Here is a 26167-nt window from a genome sequence, read left to right as displayed (position 1 = left end):
AGCTGAGGCTGGTCAGGGCCATTAAGGCCTATTAGTTCACTCTGGGAGAGATTAATCTCTCTCTGAATGTTTCTCCACTGAATGTAGGAGAAGCCAAGAGTCACCAGCCCAGGTGTGGATTTCTAGGCCCTTGCTGTCCAAGTGAGGACAATCCCACCCTTGCTGGAAACCTCTGAATGTTCTGAAATTGCTCTAAACCCATTTTCAATTTTTCACTAAGGTCAGCTTGAAACCTCTGCATGGGCACAAGTCTCTGGAGAAGCATCACGCAAGCTGGCCATTACTGCCATTGTGTATCTGTGCTTAGTGACTGCTCATCCACATAATGTCTCTCAGATACACACAATGGTTTTCAGAACTCCATTTCATCCTTTCTATCGCCTCTTCTCTGCCCTTCTCTTCCTCCCTTCCCCTCTTCTTCTGTCTCTTCTTCTTCCTCTTCTTATTCTTCCTTTTCTTCTCCCTCTTCTTCCTTTTCTCTTCTCTTCCTCTTCACTTCTCTCCTCTCTTTTCCTCTGGTGAACCCTGCCGAAGAGCCCTGGGGGCCTTCTCCCCGGAGAACCCAAGGGACCATATTTACAGCCTCTTCACCCAGCAGTTCAGCTACTGAAGTTTGGGAAGGAGGACATCTCTCTTCACATCAGGCAGTCAGCAGAGGTGATGTGGACATGCAGATGTTCTCTGCTGCATTTGGGGTAGATCCTTGGCTCCCATCACTGGGCAGTAGCGGAGGCACAGGAGGACCTGTAGCACTGAGACGAGTCAGATTCAGCCTTGGGAATCAGCAGATTTTCAAATCAACTTAGTTTTCAGGTAAGCATCTTAATGCCCATGGTTGCAAGATGCTTCAGAATGCTGGAGCTCATAAAGGTGTAAATCACAAGTTTACAAATAGATGTAAATCTTATCCACTGTAACTGATATATAATAACTTGATAAATGTGATTTGAAGACTGGAATAATAGTGAAAAGCCAAAGAAGAGAAGCATCTGGAGGTCATTCATGTTGTGTCATCTGTGATGTCAGAGGGACTGTCACTTTCTCCAAGTTTACGAGGTTCCTCTGAGGTGTCTCCTGAAATAAATTTCAAAGTGGAAGGGAATAAAGATCTCATTCTTTTCTTAAATCTGAATACTGGTGTGCTGGACTAAAGCCCTTTAAGTGTAAAAGCACAGAAATACAAATTTGCCATTTGTATTGCTTCAACTCACTCCCTGCTGGTTCCTCAGTACCTCAACTGGAGACCAAAAACCCACGTGCAATTTGGGTTTAGAAAATATAGTAGAATATACCAAGACATGGCAGTTACCCTGGTGATTGGTTGGAGTGAAATAGGGTCCAAAACTGAAACTCTGTTTTTTTCTAATTTGGATATTTTTTCTTCCTTTTGCCTCAGCAGATAACGTCTGGTCATGGGAGGAAATCACACGCAGATTAAATTCATCCTCCTGGGAATTTCCGACAGCCCACATGTGCAGGCTCCTCTTTTCGGGTTGTTTCTATTGATTTACATTGTGACTTTGGTAGGGAACATTGGGATTATGGTCTTGGTTTGGGTGGTTCCCAGCCTCCACACCCCCATGTACTTCTTCCTCACCCACTTTTCCTTTGCTGATGTCTGCTATTCCACAGTCATCTCCCCCAAAATGCTAGCAGACCTGTTATCAGAAAACAACACCATTTCTTTCGCTGGCTGCGTGACGCAGTTCCATGGCTTTGCTTTCTTTGCAACTGTCGAGTGTCACCTCCTGGCTGTGATGGCCTATGACCGGCATGTTGCTATCTGCAACCCCTTGCTTTACGTGACCGTTATCTCCAGTCACATCTGCCGGCAGCTGGTGGCATCATCCTACCTCATCGCCTTTCTCAGTGCCGTCGTCTACACAGCCTGCACATTTGGGGGCTCCTTCTGCGGACCCAACCAAATCGACCACTTCTTTTGCGACGTCAATCCCGTGCTAAGGCTCGCCTGCTCCGACACCCGCAGCAACGAGATGGTCATCATTGCCTTTGTCGCCATAAACGCGGTGGGCACGAGCATGGCCATTTTGCTCTCCTACACCTGTATCCTCCGCACGGTCCTGAGGATGCCCTCAGCATGGAGCAGGTCACGAGCCTTCAACACCTGCGCCTCCCACTTCACAGCCGTTTCCCTATTCTACGGGACCATATTCTTCATGTACCTACAACCTGCATCTAGCCACAGCAGCCTGGATAAGGTAGCCTCCATCTTCTACACCGTGGTCACCCCCATGCTCAACCCATTCATCTACAGCCTGAGGAACAAGGAGGTGAAGGATGCTCTGGTGAAGTGCAGGAGAAGGATGTTAAACTGCTGTCAACATCAAAGAGCTGTATCAGCCAGGAAATGAGCAGGTTTTCTTCTGTGAGGAAGCCTGTGCTGCAACAAAGCAGTTGGCTTTTGCCCTAACCCTCGCAATTGTACATAGGTTCTTCCACATTTTTGGTACAACATCAAATTGCAGTATTTAGCCCTGAGAAACAGACCCCATGATCACTTCTTGCTTGGAAGGAAACCGAAAGTGGGAGCCTCAAACTTTAGTTCCCTCTGCAGCCACCAGCCGGTAGGAAGAAATTACCCTGAATTATTCCAGAACTCTTTCTCACAGAAAGGACAAATCATAGCTTTATTGGCTTATAACTTTTTTCACTGATAAATATGTATTTTTCTGGCAAGATACTGACCATACCCCCAAACTCCAATAAAATTCCTCACTCTGAACCTGGGAGTTATTTCTCAAAGTTACACTGCTGGGCTGGGAGGAAACGCTTTGGAAGAGTGAGTGCATTTTAAAATTTACTTTCTGGGGGAACAAAAAGTAAGATAAAAGGCTTGAAAAGATACAGCGTGTTTGTTCCTGACTTGAAATATGGAAAAGCTGGATCTGGAGCTACACCTTTAAATACCAAGGGGAATTCCTCTCCCAGGCTACACATTTGGGCATACATCTTCACTGACAGTGTAGGCAGTGTAAGTAAAAATAGAGGACGATGAACCGTGTTGAAGCTGCCCGCTGTAAGGACAATTTCTGCACAGTGATAGCAGCAAGGGAGGGACTGACATTCATTTCAAGTGGTGCTTTGCATTCCTCTTATGTGCCACTTCCTTAACTGGGAAGACATGTGGAATTACACCGGGAGGTGTGCATCAGTGTCCCACGTCCAAATCACACCACGAAAACCAAACATTCTTTTAAAAATTAGCTGCGTGTCTAGTCCCCGTAATTGAAAGATGGTCCTGAACATATAAACTGTGGGTAGATGCTAGCTGTCTGGGTCTGCAAAAAGCCCTAAACCAGCAATTCTGCAAATTATGGCTCAGAAAGGAGCGGGGGACATAAAGCATGGTACAGGGATGACCACAGCACCAGGGAACCAGGAATCCATCATCTTTACCTGGCAGACGGGTGCAAGAAAAAGCACCCTAATTTCTGCTCGTCCTAATTAATTCCATGGGGCATCTGCTGTTTCTTGAGCGCACGCTCACGAGCGTTTGTGATTGGGTGCAATTCTGCAACTTCCTTGCAAAACGCAGCAAAATCCAGGTTGTCAAGATAAGTTCAGCAGAGAGCCTTCCTCCTTCTCACATGCTTGATTTTGGTTGCCCCTTGCCACTCAGACACCTTCTGTGCTCCTCTCCAGAGATATGCTGCAGCAGAAAAATCTCTTTCCCTTGTCTAGCATGGAAATTAGGTTGTATTTTGGTGGTGAAGTATTTGGGTACTCTGGCAGTGGGAGAGGAGACGTTGCCTTAGGTCAGGGAGCAAGTGGCTTCCACTTGCAGCTGAATGATGGAGCCCAAATCAACATGATTAGAAGCTAAAAAGTCTGGCAAGTCAGAGAGGGTTGCTATCGGATATTTTCTGTCTTTTAAGACCTTCAGCATATCTGGTTTTTCTTCCTTCTACTTTGTTGGACACTTTTGCTTATGGCATACATATAGAAATATAGAACCATAAAAATCCTGGGTTGGACCGCAAAAGATCATTGGCTCCAACCTCTCTCAAGAAAGGCAGCCATGAGAAACGTAATACGTGGCACTCGCTGCTGCTTGATGAATTACCCTACTCTGGGCATCCTTCTTTCCTCTTAACAGCCTTTCCAAAGCAGAGAGAACTAAAATGCTCAACTATTTCTCCAGACTCGGTGTTAGGTCCCTAAAAGAGCTCTGGATTGCCATCGCCTTGTGTGTGGTGGATCCAACTCAGTGAACTTCTTAGAGGAACTTTGGTCTAAAGTGCAGGGAAGGCAGAATTGTAAACTCCTGCAATAGAAGAAACTGGGTTGGTTGCCCTGGGAATACTTTTTCTACTGAGAGCATCATCATTGCATCATTTTGCTTCGATCTTTGCAGAGAAGGGATCTACCAAACGTAGAAAGAAACCCATGGCTGCACACACAAAATTCCCGCTTTAGAAACGTAGTAGAGATGCTGTCTGCAAGTGGTTCTGACACCTCAAAAAACCCTCAAGCAACCTTTTGGGCAGGAAGAGCTGGCACCGTACCCCTTCAGGTGCAGTTAAATCAGCCCAGACGTATTAGAAGGAGCAAACTGGGTGCTCTGTAGATCCTTCAGAACCTGTCCCATATTGGTCTGAATATTTAAGACTGTATTCATACACCTTACCCTTACCTATCTAAAAATTAGTTACCAGTTCTTTAGCTTGAGATACCTCATCAAGATTTATCCTCTAGATAAGAGAGGACACATACCTCAAAGCGGTGCCTAACACAGGAGAGAATAATGTTGATTTTTTTCCTGTTAGAATGAAGGTATTTCATTCATTATTTTAATGAAATTTCCTGGAGTTGTACAGGAACAATTCATTGCCCTTTAGTGATAAGGGAGTGAGATCCTGAAAATGAAAAGAGGTCACAAGGCAGGTTTTAAGCTGTAAACTGGGAGATACAGATGTCTGTGGAAGAGCATTTTGACAGGGCTATCAAGGGTCTTGGAGCTAATGTCCAGTGTGCATCTGAAAAGACCAAGAGGGAGGAAGAAAAAGCTACCCACAAGAAAATACAGACGATGACTCAAACTGTCTATGGTATCTGGTGATGGAGACTGCAGTCAGGTGAGAGGTGCAAGTGGAGAAGGTTTTTCACTGGCTCTTAGCAGAGGGCAGAGAGGATGAAAGCATAGGAGACCAGGACAGCCAAGATGGTTACCATCTCCACCAGTACCCCAAGGCCAAATATCAGATGCTTGTTGACTGAGATGTCAGAGCAGCAGAGTGCTAGTGGTACGGGGCTTTCGAGCAAGATGCTTGCAAAAGGTTAAAGGGCGCTTGCTAATAAATTGCTTGCAAAGGGTTAAATGGTGCTTGTTAAGGGGGGCTTACTAACAGGATGGTTTGTGTCAGAAATGACCTTGCATTAATGATGCCTACTATGTGCTCTGTGAAAATAAAATGATTTCTTTGACGAGTTCCAGTCACCCCATTGGTCTAACGAACTCCTTATCTGTCCGATGAATTCCTTGCTTGTCTCGTAATTGGTGATAAATTCAGGCAGAGCATCTCATTGTAGCTAGTTCGAGCTCCCCCTTGTCCTTGAAGGTATACAAAACCTGCTGAAACCAAACTTACAGTTTGGATCAGAGTCAGGGGGTAACTGAGCCTGCACAAAACAGAAGGTTACTTGCGGTGACGAAGAGGAGCCATCCGACTTCATCCCCACGACCCTCAACGACCAACACCAAACAGCAGTGCACAGGCGCAGTGGGGAGGAGTTTATGGAAATGAATTCTTGGGACTAATTTTAATACAAAGCAGGACAGGTTATGCACATGTATAGGTGTATTGCAAAATGATATTAACAACTGCAGATGGCTATGTGGTGGTCATATGCCATTGCAGCCAGAAGGAAGCACTCAGTGGTCCCAAAACCTATGGAAAAAAAAAAAAGCTGGGTGTCACAGCTGACAAGAGAGATTATTTTCTTCTCCATCAGAAAGTTCATTAATGTTCTCGGCGCCACCACTGATGGGTAGCAGGAATCTAGAAGAGATAAATTGCTCAAGAAGAAATATATGGCTCTCGGTCTGATTTTCCCCAGCCATCTTCTCCAAAAGCACTGCCACTTGTGTTCACAAAGCAAGAGTAAAAACAACAAATTAGCAGAGAGACTCAGCACCAGAAAACACCAACAATCCCCAGTGGCGTACTGGCTAGGATTCTCGTTGTCAGAATTTGTTTAATTTTAAATCAACATTCATCAAAACCACACAATTTGGCAAAGCAGTGGAAATTTTATTTTGGTATCAGTCACTCACGAGTGGTTCAATTTTTCATTCATTCTGAGATATACATAGAATATTATCTATTATATATTCACAGTATGCATGACATTGAAGTGCAATCCTTATGATTTCTAGTTGAAGAAAGGGTTTGGTGATTCCTACTGAACAAATTAATTATATCAGAAATGAAAACAGACATTTCAGAGAAATTGAAAAGGAATATAATTTCTGTGTACTGTTTTCCAGCACGCAGAATCAAAACAACACAAGTAAATATGACATAGCTTTCTGCATCCATAACTGATGTTTGAACATATGGACAGAAAAATTCCACTTAACACTACATTTAGGAACTGTACCTGTCCAATACTAAACGCTCTGTATTAACACCACCATTTGAAGTATTTATTGATGATAAAATGCTTTTGAAAGGATTAAAGTGCAGCAGAAAAACCTTACAATACCTTTGAACATGCTTTGCTGGGTCATTGTGGAAGAAGAGGATTCAGAGAAGCTTTTATCAGTTTAAGAACTTCTCCTGAAATCTATAGGTCCCATATTGTGGCTGGAAGAGCTCTAGCACTTGGTAGGGATATAATGCACCACACTGGTAAAAAGTGTCCAAACTACAAAACAGGATGACTATGAATAGGCTCTGGCCTTTTCAATCTGAAAAAGGCCCCAAAAGAGAGACACCCCCTTCCAATCACCGCCAAAATGTCAAATTTACCACTTTGGCATGGAAATAATGATTCTCCGCACTGCTCTCTTCAGGGTACTCCTCACCCCTTGGTTCCTCAGGGTGTAGATGAAGGGGTTCAGCAGGGGAGACACCACTGCATAAAAGACAGAAACTATTTTGTCCCTGCCTGGGAAGTAGCTGGATATAGGCCGCAGGTACATGAAGAGAAGGGTCCCATAGAAGATGGTGACAACCATCAGGTGGGATGCGCAGGTACCAAAAGCTTTACGTTTGCCCAGCGCAGAGCCCATCTTGAGGATGGTGAATAGGATGCAGCTGTAGGAGATGAGGATGACTGACATGGTGGCAACCCCGTTGAAGCCCCCAAGAGCGAGTACCAGCACTTCGTTCAGGTGAGTATCAGAGCAGGCCAGTTTTGACAGAGGTGGCCCATCACAGAAGAAGTGGTCAATGATGTTGGGGCCACACAAGGACACTCTCAGGGCAAAGCCCGTGAGCACCAGTGAATCAAAAAAACCAATCACGTAGCACCCAGCCAAGAGGGAAACACAGACCTTCTGGGACATGACAACAGGGTAGTGCAGTGGGTTGCAGATGGCAACGTAGCGATCGTATGCCATCACGGCCAGGAGGTAACCCTCCACAGTTACAAAAGCAGCATAGAAATACAGCTGTGTGAAGCAGCCAGCAAAAGAAATGGTCTTCTTTCGAGAAGAGAGGGTCAGTAGCATTTTGGGTGTCACAACTGAGGAGTAACACAGATCCAAGAAGGACAAGTTGCTGAGGAAGAAGTACATGGCGGTTTGAAGTTGGGAATCAAACCAGACTACAGAGATGATGCCAAGGTTTCCCACCACGGTGAGGACATAGATGAGCAGGAAAACCACAAAGAGCATAACTTGGAGGTCGTGGCGATCTGTGAACCCCTTGAATACAAACTCTGTCACCGTGGTCCAGTTTTCCCAAGCCATCAGTGTGCAAGAGACTCACAGGTCTCAGGCAGGGAGGGAATTTCCGTGTGATCACTAACGACAACTTAATTAGCATGTATGTAGGACAAGCAGTAACTTCCCCAGTACATTCAAGCCGCTCCTTAACACATCAAATGCAGGCTAGAAAGTCAAGCTTAATGCTAGACAAAGGTTGTGCCGTAACTATGTGTCTCAAAGACAAGGATTTGAGAACAGTTTAATGTATCATCCCTTTCTCTGTGAGAAAGCCTCCGCCTGCCAGCATACCAGGCCAGAATATTCTGCAATTTTTTTATTCCCAGTCCAGTCCACTGCTTGGCCCTGAAAACTCTCACTGGCCTTTGTTCTAACTTGACACCAATTGCACTGCCATCGTTCAAAAAGGTATTGAGATGCCACCCCTTCTGGTTTCCTGGAGAAGGTTGAGTATTCTACTGTCTGAACTACTTCTGTCCTTGCATCTGTTACTGGTATCCCCAAGGACATCAATCAAAAGGCATAAAGACAGGTTCTGCGCCTTTTTAGTTCTGAGGAAAAGTAGAGAAATAACAACACACAAAGTTACAAAAATCCTGTTAAATTCAACAGAAAACAGGTGTGATCATCTCAAAAACAACAGCCTAATTAACATGTCCCCAAAAAGGTTTGTGCCTGGGGAGAGGGTAAACACATCAGACATACTAAAGATCTCCATCTTAGTAATTCTGTGAGCCGTGTCCCAGTGTAACTCTTACCAGGAGTCAAGGATATGTTGTCAAGGAGAAAAGGCAATTTTTGCTCCTGAGACAATGACCATCACATTTCTTTGGCATGGCCTCTAATCAGATCTCTCTTACCTGCCTGCGTGACTGCATTGCCCAGAATCAGCACTGACTTAAGGAAAACAACTTGCTCTACCTCCCAGCTCACGTTAGCCATCAGAGCTTCTGGGAAGCACATTTATTCCCAGTCTCCTTTTCTTCTACCTGTTTCTTTAATTCTACATGATGTCGGATGCTCATGTACAGACACGTCTCCAAGAGGCTCTCGTCTTCACTATTTATGGCTTTCCAGCTTAGGTGGTTGGGATAAACTGCCAACAGCCTCATTGGCACATCACTCCGTGACAATCATCTCTGGGTTTCCATCCCCCATCCCCCTCTTCTTTTCTTCAGATAGAATTGAAAACTTCTCTTAATGATTTCAAGAGTTAGAGGTCTGGAGCTATTACTGCCTTATCCCTTGAGATAAGTTGTCTTCTGGGAGACAGAATAGGCCAAGATCAGAAACTGCTGTGAGATTATTGAGAAACAGCATCTCCTAGAGACAACATCTCAGCGTCTTGCAACTATACAAACACTCAAGCCAGAAAGATTGCCCTGTCTTTCCTCATCCTTGAAAGTCATAAAGAAAAGTCTACCCATTCCCAAAATAAAATGTTACCAACCTACTGAAGGCCATAACGCTAATACCAAATGAGGAAACGGAGGTGGTACTGAGGACCAGAGAACAAGACTTGACGAGAGCATTACACTAGCAACTCTGTGTCCCCCACTGAGGATACCATCTCCCATAATACCCATGGAGGGACACAATCCGGATGGGGAGAGACCACTAGAGGAGCAAGGACTGGCTGGGTTGGGTGCAGAAGGTGTTGGCTTGTACTCTGCCTGGGGTCCGGGGAGTGCCACAGGGCTTTGTCCTCTTTAATCTCTTTAAATGGAGACAGTCATCTTGGGAGCTATCGTGCAGCACGTGTGTGATAGCCAGGGCATCAGGCCTAGTCAACATGGGTTTACAAAAAGCAGATCCTCTTGAGGAAACCTCATCCCCTTCTGTTACAAGGTGATCTGCTTAATGGACAAGGGGAGGGCTGTGGATGTGGTCTACTTGGACTTCAGTAAAGCCTTAACACTGTTTCTCTCAAGATTCTGATGGAGAAACTGGCTGCCACTGGCCCAGACAGGACGACCCTCTACTGGGTTAAGAACTGTCTGGCTGGCCAGGCCCAAAGGGTGGTGGTAAATGGAGCAAAATCCAGCTGGAGGCCAGTCATGAGTGGCGTCTCCCAGGGTTCAGTCCTGGGTCCGGTCTTGTTCAACATCTTTGTCAATGACCTCGATGCAGGGATTGAATGTTCCCTCAGTAAGTTTCCAGATGACACTATGCTGGGAGCAAGTGTTAATCTGCTTATGGGTCAGGAGGTTTATTAGAGGGATCTGAACAGACTGGACTGATGGGCTGAGACCAATGGGATGAAGTTTAACAAGGCCAAGTGTAGAGTGCTGCACATGGGACATAACAACCCCATGCAGCACTACAGGCTGGGGGAGACTGGCTGGAGAGCTGTCATGCGGAGAACGATCTTGGGGGTGTTGGCTGACTGCAAACAGAAGATGAGTCAGCAGTGTGCTCGTGTGGCCAAGATAGCCAATGGAATCCTGGCTAGTATCAAAAATAGTGTGGCCAGTAGGTCTGGGGAGGAGATTGTACCCCTGTACTCAGCAATGGTGAGGCCACACCTCGAGTATTGTGTCCAGTGCTGGGGCCCTCAATTTAAGATGCATACTCAGGTCCTTGAATAAGTCCAGGAAAGGGCAACCAGGCTGGGGAAGGGGCTGGAGGGCAAATCATGCAAGGAATGGCTGAGGGAGCTGGGAGTGTTCAGGCTGGAGAAGAGGTGGCTGAGGGGAGACCATATCACCGCCTACACTGACCTGACAGGAAGTTGTAGAGAGATCCACAATGGTCTCTTCAGCCAGGTGTCAGGTGATAGGACAAGGGGAAATGGCATAAAGCTGTGCCAGGGTAGGGTCAGATCATAGAATGTGTTAGGTTGGAAGGGACCTTTAAAGGTCATCTAGTCCAACCCCCCTGGCAGTAAGCAGGGACATCTTCAATAGATCAGGTCTCTCAGAGACCCATCAAGCCTGACCTTGAATATCTCCAGGGATGGGGCCTCCACTACCTCTCTGGGCAACCTGTTCCAGTGACCTACCATCCTCATATTGAAGATTTTTTCCCTAATATCCACCCTAAATCTCCCCTTTTCAAGTTTAAAACCATTACCCCTCATCCTGCTGCTACATGCCCTCCTGAACAGTTCTTGCCCTGCTTCCTTATAGGCACCTTTCAGGTACTGGAAGGCTGCTATAAGGTCCCCCCCAGAGCCTTGTCTTCTCCAAGATGAACAAGCACAACCCTCTCAGCCTGTCCTCATAGGACACGTGCTCCAGCACTTTGATCGTTTTTGTGGCCCTCTTCTGGACATGGTCCAACAGGTCCATGTTCTTCTTGTGTTGAGGTCTCCAAAGCTGGACACAGAGATTCCCTTTTAGTCTTCTTTTCTCAAGGCTGAACCGCCCCAGTTCTTTCAGCTTTTCCTCATAGGGGAGATGCTCCAGGCCCTGACCTCCAGGTTTCTCCCACTCTGTTAGCCATCCTACAGGTACAACTCAACACATGCTCTCTCTCCTGAAAAAGGGAATGAAAATGGGCAATCCAGATATTTCCAAACCAATCTCTTTCCTCTTATAACTGAGATAGGAATGAAAAGGTGTGAAAAATATATGTAATTTTCAAATTTTTGGTCCTTTTAATCTGAAATCAGATGTGTGGAAATGACATAGGGTCTTGGTGGGTTGCAGCAACCGTAAATTCAGGTGTCTTGAAGTTAAATACAGAGTGACATCTCTCAAATGCAGTGGTTTGTCTTTATGCAGCACAGTTCACCCCAAGTTTCCCATGTTCATTTTAACAAGAATCATGGCATTTTGTTCCTGCTGGGGAAGGAGTCTATGGTCACATTTAATGTTTACCTACTAAATTTTAAATTCCGCAGTCATTCGGATAAATAAAGCTACATGTTTTGAGAAAATTACAGAAAAATAGAAGAAATATAAAGTTTATTGAAACTAATGCACCCTGACATGACTGTACATCATCAACATATATACAGAAAAATTCCACTTAACACTACATTTAGGAACTGTCCCTGTCCAATACTTAATGCTCTGCATTAAAACCACCACTTGAAGTATTTATTCATGATAAAATGCTTTTGAAAGGACTAAAGTGCAGCAGAAAAAACTTTATAATACCTTTGAACATGTTTTGATGGGTCATTGTGGAAGAAGAGGATTCAGAGAAGCTTTTATCAGTTTAAGAACTTCTCCTGAAATCTATAGGTGGTTTGTCGTGGCTGGAAGAGCTCTAGCGCTTGGTAGGGATATAGTCCACTACACTGGTAAAAAGTGTCCAAACTGCCAGACAAGATGACTATGAATAGGTTCTGGCCAAAGACAGCTGAGAAGAAAATGGCCCAAGTCCTCAGTACTCAGAAACAGTCTGGACATTTCAGCGTGTTTCCTCACAATCAGCTTCTGGTGGTCCTTCAATCAGTACTTATTTCTCCCATTACACAATACACTATCTAGAGGCAAATGCATAAAAAATTAATCCCACAGAGATAGAGAGAGGCTACACAGTGGACAATAACATACAGAAAACTTATCAGAGCTTCTCTTCAATCTCAAAAAGGACCCAAAAGAGAGAGACCACATTCCCATCACTGACGAAATGTCAAAGCATTTACCACTTTGGCATGGAAATAATGATTCTCCGCACTGCTCTCTTCAGGGTACTCCTCACCCCTTGGTTCCTCAGGGTGTAGATGAAGGGGTTCAGCAGGGGAGACACCACTGCATAAAAGACAGAAACTATTTTGTCCCTGCCTGGGAAGTAGCTGGATATAGGCCGCAGGTACATGAAGAGAAGGGTCCCATAGAAGATGGTGACAACCATCAGGTGGGATGTACAGGTACCAAAAGCTTTACGCTTGCCCAGTGCAGAGCCCATCTTGAGGATGGTGAATAGGATGCAGCCGTAGGAGATGAGGATGACTGATGCGGTGGCAACAATGTTGAAGCCCCCAAGAGCAAGTACCAGCACTTCATTGGAGTGAGTATCAGAGCAGGCCAGTTTTGACAGAGGTGGCCCATCACAGAAGAAGTGGTCAATGATGTTGGGGCCACAGAAGGACACCCTCAGGGCAAACCCTGTGAGCACCAGTGAATCAAAGAACCCAATCATGTAGCATCCAGCCAAGAGGGAAACACAGACCTTCTGGGACATGACAACAGGGTAGTGCAGTGGGTTGCAGATGGCAACGTAGCAATCGTATGCCATCACGGCCAGGAGGTAGCACTCCACAGTTACAAAAGCAGCGTAGAAATACAGCTGTGTGAGACAGCCAGCAAAAGAAATGGTCTTCTTTTCTGAAGAGAGGGTCAGGAGCATTTTGGGTGTCACGACTGAGGAGTAGCACAGATCCAAGAAGGACAAGTTGCTGAGGAAGAAGTACATGGCGGTTTGAAGTTGGGAATCAAGCCAGACAGCATAGATGATGCCAAGGTTTCCCATCATGGTGAGGACATAGATGAGCAGGAAAATCACAAAGAGCATAACTTGGAGGTCGTGGCGATCTGTGAACCCCTTGAATACAAACTCTGTCACCATGGTCCAGTTTTCCCAAGCCATCAGTGTCCACAACATCATTTAGACAACATCCATCTCTTGATAGTGCTTGTGCTCATCACCAACACAACAGCCTAATTAACGTGTCCCCAAAAAGGTTTGTACTTCGGGAGAGGGTAAACACATCAGACACAGGAAAGATTTCCAACCCAGTGCTTCCATGATACGTGTCCCAGTGTAACTCTTACCAGGAGCCAAGGATATGTTGTCAAGGAGAAAAGGCAATTTTTGCTCCTGAGACAATGACCATCACATTTCTTTGGCATGGCCTCTAATCAGATCTCTCTTACCTGCCTGCGTGACTGCATTGCCCAGAATCAGCACTGACTTAAGGAAAACAACTTGCTCTACCTCCCAGCTCACGTTAGCCATCAGAGCTTCTGGGAAGCACATTTATTCCCAGTCTCCTTTTCTCCCGTTTCTTTAATTCTACATGATGTTGGATGCTCATGTACAGCCACGTCTCCAAGAGGCTCTCGTCTTCACTATTTATGGCTTTCCAGCTTAGGTGGTTGGGATAAACTGCCAACAGCCTCATTGGCACATCACTCCGTGACAATCATCTCTGGGTTTCCCTCCTCCCTCTCTTTTTTCTTTCCTATATAATGGAAAAATTCCCTTAGTGATTTTAAGAGTTAGAGGTCTGGAGCTATTACTGCCTTATCCCTTGAGATAAGTTGTCTTCTGGGAGACAGAATAGGCCAAGATCAGAAACTGCTGTGAGATTATTAAGAAACGGCATCTCCTAGAGACAACATCTCAGTGTCTTGCAACTATAGAAACACTCAAGCCAGAAAGATTGCCCTGTCTTTCCTCAACCTTGAAAGTCATAAAGAAAAGTGGACCCATTCCCAAAACAAAATGTTACCAACCTACTGAAGGCCATAAGTCTAATACCAAATGAGGAAATGGAGGTGGTACTGAGGACCAGAGAACAAGACTTGAAAATAGCATTACACTAGCAACTCTGTGTCCCCCGCTGAGTATACTATCATAATACTCATGGAGGGACACAATCGGGATGGGGAGAGACCACTTGAGGAGCAAGCACTGATGTTGGCTTGTTCTCTCCCTGGGGTCCGGGGAGTACCACAGGGTTCGTCCTCCTTAAGCTCTTGAAATGGAGAGAGAAATCTTGGGTGCTATCGTGCTCCATGTGCTTGATGACCAGGGCACCATGCCTAGTCAACATGGGTTTACAAAAGGTAGATCCTGTCAAACTAACCTTCCATGACAAGGTGGCCCACTTAATGGATGAGGGGAAGGCCATGGATGTGGTCTACATCAACACTGTTTCTCCCAGCACTCTGATTGAGAAACTGGATCGTCCAAAGGGTGGTGGTAAATGAAGCAAAATCCAGCTGGAGGCCTATCACGAGTGGCGTCCCCCAGGGCTCAGTCCTGGGTCCAGTCTTGTTCAACATCTTTATCAATGGCCTCGATGAAGGCATTGAATGTTCTCTCAGTATATTTGCAGATGACGCTATGCTGGGAGGAAGTCTTGATCTGCTTGAGGGTAGGAAGGCTCTTCAAAGAGACCATCCAACAGTACCCAAGCAAGGTGAGTAGGGTAGACCCAGAGTCCTGGGCTAAATTCAGCCAACACTCCAGACCATCAGGCCAGATGGTGATGATGAAGCAGGTCTGAGGTTAAGCCAAGTCAATTCCCTGCTTAGGCTTGGGCCCAGCAGTTGCTAGGTATGTCCATGCACAAGCAACGCTACAGATCAAAAGAGTCCATAGGTGTGCATAGCTGTTGCTGTACTGGAAACCAGCACTTCTCTAGCATAACCCAGGAGGGGAATAAGGGCCTTGGGCTGAGCTTAAATAGACCTCATGGGCAAATGGGCAGAGGGGGAGGATGGAGGCCCCAGCTGAGGCTGGTCAGGGCCATTAAGGCCTATTGGTTCACTCTGGGAGAGATTAATCTCTCTCTGAATGTTTCTCCACTGAATGTAGGAGAAGCCAAGAGTCACCAGCCCAGGTGTGGATTTCTAGGCCCTTGCTGTCCAAGTGAGGACAATCCCACCCTTGCTGGAAACCTCTGAATGTTCTGAAATTGCTCTAAACCCATATTCAATTTTTCACTAAGGTCAGCCTGAAACCTTTGCATGGGCACAAGTCTCTGGAGAAGCATCACGCAAGCTGGCCATTACTGCCATTGTGTATCTGTGCTTAGTGACTGCTCATCCACATAATGTCTCTCAGATACACACAATGGTTTTCAGAACTCCATTTCATCCTTTTTCTCGTCTCTTCTCTGCCCTTCTCTTCCTCCCTCCTCCTCTTCTTCTGTCTCTTCTTCTTCCTCTTCTTATTCTTCCTTTTCTTCTCCCTCTTCTTCCTTTTCTCTTCTCTTCCTCTTCACTTCTCTCCTCTCTTTTCCTCTGGTGAACCCTGCCGAAGAGCCCTGGGGGCCTTCTCCCCGGAGAACCCAAGGGACCATATTTACAGCCTCTTCACCCAGCAGTTCAGCTACTGAAGTTTGGGAAGGAGGACATCTCTCTTCACATCAGGCAGTCAGCAGAGGTGATGTGGACATGCAGATGTTCTCTGCTGCATTTGGGGTAGATCCTTGGCTCCCATCACTGGGCAGTAGCGGAGGCACAGGAGGACCTGTAGCACTGAGACAAAGCAGAGCCTTGCCTGCGTTTCGACAGTAGGGTTTCTTCTTTGTGTCCTCTTTTTCTGGGCTCTTTTGGAAAACAGCCTTATCAAAGCAGGTTTTCTTTGTAATAGCAGGGATTAATGCTTTATGCAAATTCTTTTTCTTTTACTATGCCAGCTAAAGCAAGATGCACTGATTTACGTTACTGTTAAATAAGGGTGACTCTCGTTTTGTTATGAGGAAGCGCAGCATTTCAAGTTGTCAGCACAATAGAGTCAGATTCAGCCTTGGGAATCAGCAGATTTTCAAATCAACTTAGTTTTCAGGTAAGCATCTTAATGCCCATGGTTGCAAGATGCTTCAGTATGCTGGAGCTCATAAAGGTGTAAATCACAAGTTTACAAATAGATGTAAATCTTATCCACTGTAACTGATATATAATAACTTGATAAATGTGATTTGAAGACTGGAATAATAGTGAAAAGCCAAAGAAGAGAAGCATCTGGAGGTCATTCATGTTGTGTCATCTGTGATGTCAGAGGGACTGTCACTTTCTCCAAGTTTACGAGGTTCCTCTGAGGTGTCTCCTGAAATAAATTTCAAAGTGGAAGGGAATAAAGATCTCATTCTTTTCTTAAATCTGAATACTGGTGTGCTGGACTAAAGCCCTTTAAGTGTAAAAGCACAGAAATACAAATTTGCCATTTGTATTGCTTCAACTCACTCCCTGCTGGTTCCTCAGTACCTCACCTGGAGACCAAAAACCCACGTGCAATTTGGGTTTAGAAAATATAGTAGAATATACCAAGACATGGCAGTTACCCTGGTGATTGGTTGGAGTGAAATAGGGTCCAAAATTGAAACTCTGTTTTTTTTTAATGTTGATACTTTTTCTTCCTTTTGCCTCAGCAGATAACATCTGGTCATGGGAGGAAATCACACGCAGATTAAATTCATCCTCCTGGGAATTTCCGACAGCCCACATGTGCAGGCTCCTCTTTTCGGGTTGTTTCTATTGATTTACATTGTGACTTTGGTAGGGAACATTGGGATTATGGTCTTGGTTTGGGTGGTTCCCAGCCTCCACACCCCCATGTACTTCTTCCTCACCCACTTTTCCTTTGCTGATGTCTGCTATTCCACAGTCATCTCCCTCAAAATGCTAGCAGACCTGTTATCAGAAAACAACACCATTTCTTTCGCTGGCTGCGTGACGCAGTTCCATGGCTTTGCTTTCTTTGCAACTGTCGAGTGTCACCTCCTGGCTGTGATGGCCTATGACCGGCATGTTGCTATCTGCAACCCCTTGCTTTACGTGACCGTCACATCTGCCGGCAGCTGGTGGCATCATCCTACCTCATCGCCTTTCTCAGTGCCATCGTCTACACAGCCTGCACATTTGGGGGCTCCTTCTGCGGACCCAACCAAATCGACCACTTCTTTTGCGACGTCAATCCCGTGCTAAGGCTCGCCTGCTCCGACACCCGCAGCAACGAGATGGTCATCATTGCCTTTGTCGCCATAAACGCGGTGGGCACGAGCATGGCCGTTTTGCTCTCCTACACCTGTATCCTCCGCACGGTCCTGAGGATGCCCTCAGCATGGAGCAGGTCACGAGCCTTCAACACCTGCGCCTCCCACTTCACAGCCGTTTCCCTATTCTACGGGACCATATTTTTCACGTACCTACAACCTGCATCTAGCCACAGCAGCCTGGATAAGGTAGCCTCCATCTTCTACACCGTGGTCACCCCCATGCTCAACCCATTCATCTACAGCCTGAGGAACAAGGAGGTGAAGGATGCTCTGGTGAAGTGCAGGAGAAGGATGTTAAACTGCTGTCAACATCAAAGAGCTGTATCAGCCAGGAAATGAGCAGGTTTTCTTCTGTGAGGAAGCCTGTGCTGCAACAAAGCAGTTGGCTTTTGCCCTAACCCTCGCAATTGTACATAGGTTCTTCCACATTTTCAGCACAGCATCAAATTGCAGTATTTAGCCCTGAGAAACAGACCCCATGATCACTTCTTGCTTGGAAGGAAACCTGAAGTGGGAGCCTCAAACTTTAGTTCCCTCTGCAGCCACCAGCCGGCGGGAAGAAATTACCCTGAATTATTCCAGAACTCTTTCTCACAGAAAGGACAAATCATAGCTTTATTGGCTTATAACTTTTTTCACTGATAAATATGTATTTTTCTGGCAAGATACTGACCATACCCCCAAACTCCAATAAAATTCCTCACTGTGAACCTGGGAGTTACTTCTTAAAGTTACACTGCTGGGCTGGGAGGAAACGCTTTGGAAGAGTAAGTGCATTTTAAAATTTACTTTTTGGGGGAACAAAAAGTAAGATAAAAGGCTTGAAAAGATACAGCGTGTTTGTTCCTGACTTGAACTATGGAAAAGCTGGATCTCGAGCTACACCTTTAAATACCAAGGGGAATTCCTCTCCCAGGCTACACATTGGGGCATACATCTTCACTGACAGCGTAGGCAGTGTAAGTAAAAATACAGGACGATGAACTGTGTTGAAGCTGCCCGCTGTAAGGACAATTTCTGCACAGTGATAGCAGCAAGGGTCTTGATAGCATCTTCAATAGGTCCTGGACTACAGGAGAAGTGCCTGAAGATTGGAGAATAGCCAATGTGACTCCAGTCTTTAAAAAAGGCAAGAAGGAGGATCCCAGTAACTACAGGCCAGTCAGCCTCACTTCTGTCCCTGGAAAGGTGATGGAACAGTTTGTTTTGGATGCCATCTCCAAACAACTGGAAGAGAAGAAGGTTATGAGGAGTAGTCAGCATGGATTCACCAAGGGGAAATCGTGCTCGACCAATCTCATAGCCTTCTATGATGTCATCACCAACTGGGTGGACGGAGGGAGAGCAGTGGATGTCGTCTACCTTGACTTTAGCAAAGCTTTCGATACTGTCTCCCACGACATCCTGATAGAGAAGCTGAGGGAACAAGGGTTAGATGAGTGGACAGTGAGGTGGGTCGAGAACTGGCTGTCGGACCGGGCTCAGAGGGTCGTGATCAGTGGAGTAGAATCTGAATGGAGGCCTGTGACTAGCGGTGTTCCCCAGGGCTCGGTGTTGGGTCCAGTCCTGTTTAATATCTTCATTGACGATCTTGATGAGGGTATAGCATCCACCCTCAGCAAGTACGCCGATGATACAAAGCTGGGAGGATTGGCTGACACGCAGGAACACTGCGCTGCCATCCAGCGAGACCTTGACAGGCTGGAGAGCTGGGCTGGGAGAAACCAGATGAGGTTCAACAAGAGCAAGTGTAAGGTCTTGCACCTGGGGAGGAACAACCGACTGTATCAGTACAGGCTGGGGGATGACCTGCTGGAAAGGAGCTCTGTGGAGAAGGACCTGGGGGTCCTGGTTGATGACAGGTTGGCTATGAGCCAGCAGTGCGCACTGGTGGCGAAGAGAGCCAATGGGATCCTGGGATGCATCAGGAAGAGTATGTCCAGCAGGTCGAAGGAAGTGATCCTCCCCCTCTACTCTGCGTTGGTCAGGCCCCACCTGGAGTACTGTGTCCAATTCTGGGCTCCATGGTATAAAAAAGACAGGGATCTCCTGGAGAGAGTCCAGAGAAGGGCCACGAAGATGATTAGGGGCCTGGAACATCTCCCATATGAGGAAAGGCTGAGTAAGCTGGGTCTGTTCAGCCTGGAGAAAAGAAGGCTTAGGGGAGACCTAATTAGTGTTTATAAATATCTTAGACTTGGGATGCAGGGGGATTTGGCCAGCCCCTTTTCAGTGGTCTGTGGGGACAGGACTAGGGGCAATGGCTGTAAGCTGGAGCATAGGAAGTTCCGCACCAACATGCGGAAGAACTTTTTCACAGTGAGGGTGACGGAGCAGTGGAATAGGCTGCCCAGGGAGGTGGTTGAGTCTCCTTCTCTGGAGATATTCAAGTCTCGTCTGGATGCCTATCTGTGTAGTATGAGATAGGGAGCCTGCTTTGGCAGGGGGGTTGGACCCGATGATCTCTTGAGGTCCCTTCCAACCCCTAAGATTCTGTGATTCTGTGATTCTGTGACTGACATTCATTTCAAGTGGTGCTTTGCATTCCTCTTATGTGCCACTTCCTTAACTGGGAAGACACGTGGAATTACACCGGGAGACGTACATCAGTGTCCCACTTCCAAATCACACCACGAAAACCAAACTTTCTTTTAAAAATTAGCTGCGTGTCTAGTCCCCGTAATTGAAAGACGGTCCCGAACATATAAACTGTGGGTAGATGCTAGCTGTCTGGGTCTGCAAAAAGCCCTAAACCAGCAATTCTGCAAACTATGGCTCAGAAAGGAGCGGGGGATATAAAGCATGGTACAGGGATGACCACAGCACCAGGGAACCAGGAATCCATCATCTTTACCTGGCAGACGGGTGCAAGAAAAAGCACCCTAATTTCTGCTCATCCTAATTAATTCCAAAGGGCATTTGCTGTTTCTTGAGCGCACGCTCACGAGCGTTTGTGATTGGGTGCAATTCTGCAACTTCCTTGCAAAACGCAGCAAAATTCAGGTTGTCAGGATAAGTTCAGCAGAGAGCCTTCCTCCTTCTCACATGCTTGGTTTTGGTTGCCCCTTGCCACTCAGACACCACCTGTGCTCCTCTCCGGAGATATGCTGCAGCAGAAAAATCTCTTTCCCTTGTCTAGCATGGAAATTAGGTTGTATTTTGGTGGTGAAGTATTTGGGTACTCTGGCAGTGGGAGAGGAGACGTTGCCGTCGGTCAGGGAGCAAGTGCCTTCCACTTGCAGCTGAATGATGGAGCCCAAATCAACATGATTAGAAGCTAAAAAGTCTGGCAAGTCAGAGAGGGTTGCTATCGGATATTTTCTGTCTTTTAAGACCTTCAGCGTATCTGGTTTTTCTTCCTTCTACTTTGTTGGACACTTTTGCTTATGGCATACATATAGAAATACAGAACCATAAAAATCCTGGGTTGGACCGCAAAAGATCATCGGCTCCAACCTCTCTCAAGAAAGGCAGCCATGAGAAACGTAATACGTGGCACTCGCTGCTGCTTGATGAATTACCCTACTCTGGGCATCCTTATTTCCTCTTAACAGCCTTTCCAAAGCAGAGAGAACTAAAATGCTCAACTATTTCTCCAGACTTGGAGTTAGGTCCCTAAAAGAGGTCTGGATTGCCGTCGCCTTGTGTGTGGTGGATCCAACTCAGTGAACTTCCCAGAGGAACTTTGGTCTAAAGTGCAGGGAAGGCAGAATTGTAAACTCCTGCAATAGAAGAAACTGGGTTGGTTGCCCTGGGAATACTTTTTCTACTGAGAGCATCATCATTGCATCATTTTGCTTCGATCTTTGCAGAGAAGGGATCTACCAAACGTAGAAAGAAACCCATGGCTGCAGACACAAAATTCCCGCTTTAGAAACGTAATAGAGATGCTGTCTGCAAGTGGTTCTGGCACCTCAAAAAAAACCCCAAGCAACCTTTTGGGCAGGAAGAGCTGGCACCATACCCCTTCAGGTGCAGTTAAATCAGCCCAGACGTATTAGAAGGAGCAAACTGGGTGCTCTGTAGATCCTTCAGAACCTGTCCCATATTGGTCTGAGCATTTAAGACTGTATTCATACAACCTACCCTTACCTATCTAAAAATTAGTTACCAATTCTTTAGCTTGAGATACCTCATCAAGATTTATCCTCTAGATAAGAGAGGACACATACTTCACAGCGGTGCCTAACACAGGTGAGAAGAATGTTGATTTTTTCCCTGTTAGAATGAAGGTATTTCATTCATTATTTTAATGAAATTTCCTGGAGTTGTACAGGAACAATTCATTGCCCTTTAGTGATAAGGGAGTGAGATCCTGAAAATAAAAAGAGGTCACAAGGCAGGTTTTAAGCTGTAAACTGGGAGATACAGATGTCTGTGGAAGACCATTTTGACAGGGCTATCAAGGGTCTAGGAGCTAATGTCCAGTGTTCGTCTGAAAAGACCAAGAGGGAGGAAGAAAAAGCTGCCCGCAAGAAAAAACAGACGATGATTCAAACTGTCTATGGTATCTGGTGACTGGCACAAGCCCGTAGTAGAAGGAAAGCAGGACTCAGAAGTGCTTCCAAACCAAATCTGGAAGCCTAAGTAATAGGGTAGGGAAACAAAGATCCTTGGCATCAAGCAAAGCTATGGTGTCCAATATCACAAAATCAGCAGTTAAATGTCATGCTGAAGCTACTTCCACATGACAAACTCCCTCAGGACGTTCTTCACCTCCCTGTTCCTGAGGCTGTAGATCACGGGGTTCAACATGGGCACCACCAGTGAGTAAAACACAGAAAAATTCTTGTCTGTACTCAGGGTGTTGCTGGGACTTGGTCAGAAGTTCAAGGCAAGGATAGACCCATGGAAGATGGAGACTGCAGTCAGGTGGGAGGTGCAAGTGGAGAAGGTTTTTCACCGGCTCTTAGCAGAGGGCAGAGAGGATGAAAGCGTAGGAGACCAGGACAGCCAAAACGGTTAAAGGGCGCTTGCTAATAAATTGCTTGCAAAGGGTTAAATGGTGCTTGTTAAGGGGGGCTTACTAACAGGATGGTTTGTGTCAGAAATGACCTTGCATTAATGATGCCTACTATGTGCTCTGTGAAAATAAAATGATTTCTTTGACGAGTTCCAGTCACCCCATTGGTCTAACGAACTCTTTATCTGTCCGATGAATTCCTTGCTTGTCTCATAATTGGTGATAAATTCAGGCAGAGCATCTCATTGTAGCTAGTTCGAGCTCCCCCTTGTCCTTGAAGGTATACAAAACCTGCTGAAACCAAACTTACAGTTTGGATCAGAGTCAAGGGGTAACTGAGCCTGCACAAAACAGAAGGTTACTTGCGGTGACGAAGAGGAGCCATCCGACTTCATCCCCACGACCCTCAACGACCACCACCAAACAGCAGTGCACAGGCGCAGTGGGGAGGAGTTTATGGAAATGAATTCTTGGGACTAATTTTAATACGAAGTGGGACAGGTTATGCACATGTATAGGTGTATTGCAAAATGATATTAACAATTGCAGATGGCTATGTGGCCGTCATATGCCATTGCAGCCAGAAGGAAGCACTCAGTGGTCCCAAAACCTATGGAAAAAAAAAAAGCTGGGTGTCACAGCTGACAAGAGAGATTGTTTTCTTCTCCATCAGAAAGTTCATTAATGTTCTCGGCGCCACCACTGATGGGTAGCAGGAATCTAGAAGAGATAAATTGCTCAAGAAGAAATATATGGCTCTCGGTCTGATTTTCCTCAGCCATCTTCTCCAAAAGCACTGCCACTTGTGTTCACAAAGCAAGAGTAAAAACAACAAATTAGCAGAGAGACTCAGCACCAGAAAACACCAACAATCCCCAGTGGCGTACTGGCTAGGATTCTCATTGTCAGAATTTGTTTAATTTTAAATCAACATTCATCAAAACCACACAATTTGGCAAAGCAGTGGAAATTTTATTTTGGTATCAGTCACTCACGAGTGGTTCAATTTTTCATTCATTCTGAGATATACATAGAATATTATCTATTGTATATTCACAGTATGCATGACATTGAAGTGCAATCCTTATGATTTCTAGTTGAAGAAAGGGTTTGCTGATTCCTACTGAACAAATTAATTATATCAGAAATGAAAACAGACATTTCAGAGAAATTGAAAAAGAATATAATTTCTGTGTACTGTTTTCCAGCACGCAAAATCAAAACAACACAAGTAATTCTGACATAGCTTTCTGCATCCATAACTGATGTTTGAACATATGTACAGAAAAATTCCATTTAACACTACATTTAGGAACTGTCCCTGTCCAATACTAAACGCTCTGTATTAACACCACCATTTGAAGTATTTATTGATGATAAAATGCTTTTGAAAGGATTAAAGTGCAGCAGAAAAACCTTACAATACCTTTGAACATGCTTTGATGGGTCATTGTGGAAGAGGAGGATTCAGAGAAGCTTTTATCAGTTTAAGAACTTCTCCTGAAATCTATAGGTCCCATATTGTGGCTGGAAGAGCTCTAGCACTTGGTAGGGATATAGTCCACCACACTGGTAAAAAGTGTCCAAACTGCAAAACAGGATGACTATGAATAGGCTCTGGCCTCTTCAATCTCAAAAAGGCCCCAAAAGAGAGACACCCCCTTCCAATCACCGCCAAAATGTCAAAGAATTTACCACTTTGGCATGGAAATAATGATTCTCCGCACTGCTCTCTTCAGGGTACTCCTCACCTCTTGGTTCCTCAGGGTGTAGATGAAGGGGTTCAGCAGGGGAGACACCACTGCATAAAAGACAGAAACTATTTTGTCCCTGCTTGGGAAGTAGCTGGATATAGGCCGCAGGTACATGAAGAGAAGGGTCCCATAGAAGATGGTGACAACCATCAGGTGGGATGCACAGGTACCAAAAGCTTTACGCTTGCCCAGCGCAGAGCCCAACTTGAGGATGGTGAATAGGATGCAGCCGTAGGAGATGAGGATGACTGATGTGGTGGCAACCCCGTTGAAGCCCCCAAGAGCGAGTACCAGCACTTCGTTCAGGTGAGTGTCAGAGCAGGCCAGTTTTGACAGAGGTGGCCCATCACAGAAGAAGTGGTCAATGATGTTGGGGCCACACAAGGACACTCTCAGGGCAAAGCCCGTGAGCACCAGTGAATCAAAAAAACCAATCACGTAGCACCCAGCCAAGAGGGAAACACAGACCTTCTGGGACATGACAACAGGGTAGTGCAGTGGGTTGCAGATGGCAACGTAGCGATCGTATGCCATCACGGCCAGGAGGTAACACTCCACAGTTACAAAAGCAGCGTAGAAATACAGCTGTGTGAAGCAGCCAGCAAAAGAAATGGTCTTCTTTCGAGAAGAGAGGGTCAGTAGCATTTTGGGTGTCACAACTGAGGAGTAACACAGATCCAAGAAGGACAAGTTGCTGAGGAAGAAGTACATGGCGGTTTGAAGTTGGGAGTCAAACCAGACAGCAGAGATGATGCCAAGGTTTCCCACCACGGTGAGGACATAGATGAGCAGGAAAACCACAAAGAGCATAACTTGGAGGTCGTGGCGATCTGTGAACCCTTTGAATACAAACTCTGTCACCGTGGTCCAGTTTTCCCAAGCCATCAGTGTGCAAGAGACTCACAGGTCTCAGGCAGGGAGGGAATTTCCATGTGATCACTAACGACAACTTAATTAGCATGTATGTAGGACAAGCAGTAACTTCCCCAGTACATTCAAGCCGCTCCTTAACACATCAAATGCAGGCTAGAAAGTCAAACTCCACGCTAGACAAAGGTTGTGCCGTAACTATGTGTCTCAAAGACAAGGATTTGAGAACAGTTTAATGTATCATCCCTTTCTCTGTGAGGAAGCCTCCGCCTGCCAGCATACCAGGCCAGAATATTCTGCAATTTTTTTATTCCCAGTCCAGTCCACTGCTTGGCCCTGAAAACTCTCACTGGCCTTTGTTCTAACTTGACACCAATTGCACTGCCAGCGTTCAAAAAGGTATTGAGATGCCACCCCTTCTGGTTTCCTGGAGAAGGTTGAGTTTTCTACAGTCTGAACTACTTCTGTCCTTGCATCTGTTACTGGTTTCCCCAAGGACATCAATCAAAAGGCATAAAGACATGTTCTGCGCCTTTTTAGTTCTGAGGAAAAGTAGAGAAATAACAACACACAAAGTTACAAAAATCCTGTGAAATTCAACAGAAAACAGGTGTGATCATCTCAAAAACAACAGCCTAATTAACATGTCCCCAAAAAGGTTTGTGCCTGGGGAGAGGGTAAACACATCAGACATACTAAAGATCTCCATCTTAGTGATTCTGTGAGCCGTGTCCCAGTGTAACTCTTACCAGGAGTCAAGGATATGTTGTCAAGGAGAAAAGGCAATTTTTGTTCCTGAGACAATGACCATCACATTTTTTTGGCATGGCCTCTAATCAGATCTCTCTTACCTGCCTGCGTGACTGCATTGCCCAGAATCAGCACTGACTTAAGGAAAACAACTTGCTCTACCTCCCAGCTCACGTTAGCCATCAGAGCTTCTGGGAAGCACATTTATTCCCAGTCTCCTTTTCTTCTACCTGTTT

General features: G+C 45.7%; 2 protein-coding genes and 1 pseudogene across 3 annotated transcripts; 1 reads left to right on the top strand and 2 right to left on the bottom strand.

Annotated features, from left to right (window-relative positions):
• Positions 1-1412: 1412 nt before the first annotated feature.
• On the top strand, positions 1413-17933 carry LOC311191074 (uncharacterized protein; the record flags this gene model as incomplete). The annotated part of the gene is given in 3 exon segments (XM_084263170.1): positions 1413-2337; positions 16976-17386; positions 17389-17933. Coding segments are annotated over 3 exon segments (1881 nt in total).
• A 4338-nt stretch (positions 17934-22271) lies between these two features.
• Positions 22272-23575, bottom strand: LOC311191073 (olfactory receptor 5T17-like; annotated as a pseudogene). Its single transcript has 3 exons — positions 23553-23575; positions 23099-23339; positions 22272-22616 (listed from the first exon to the last, which is right to left on the bottom strand). The product of its transcript is annotated as an olfactory receptor 5T17-like (transcript).
• A 673-nt stretch (positions 23576-24248) lies between these two features.
• On the bottom strand, positions 24249-25196 carry LOC311191072 (olfactory receptor 5AP2-like; the record flags this gene model as incomplete). Its single annotated transcript, XM_084263169.1, has 1 exon — positions 24249-25196. One exon carries the CDS (start codon positions 25194-25196, stop codon positions 24249-24251), a length of 948 nt encoding a protein of 315 aa, XP_084119295.1.
• Between the last annotated feature and the right edge of the window lie 971 nt (positions 25197-26167).

Source organism: Gallinula chloropus (assembly GCF_964237585.1).
Source record: "Gallinula chloropus genome assembly, chromosome: 4".
NCBI classification, from domain to species: domain Eukaryota; kingdom Metazoa; phylum Chordata; class Aves; order Gruiformes; family Rallidae; genus Gallinula; species Gallinula chloropus.
This window is presented reverse-complemented; position numbering and strand designations above follow the sequence as displayed.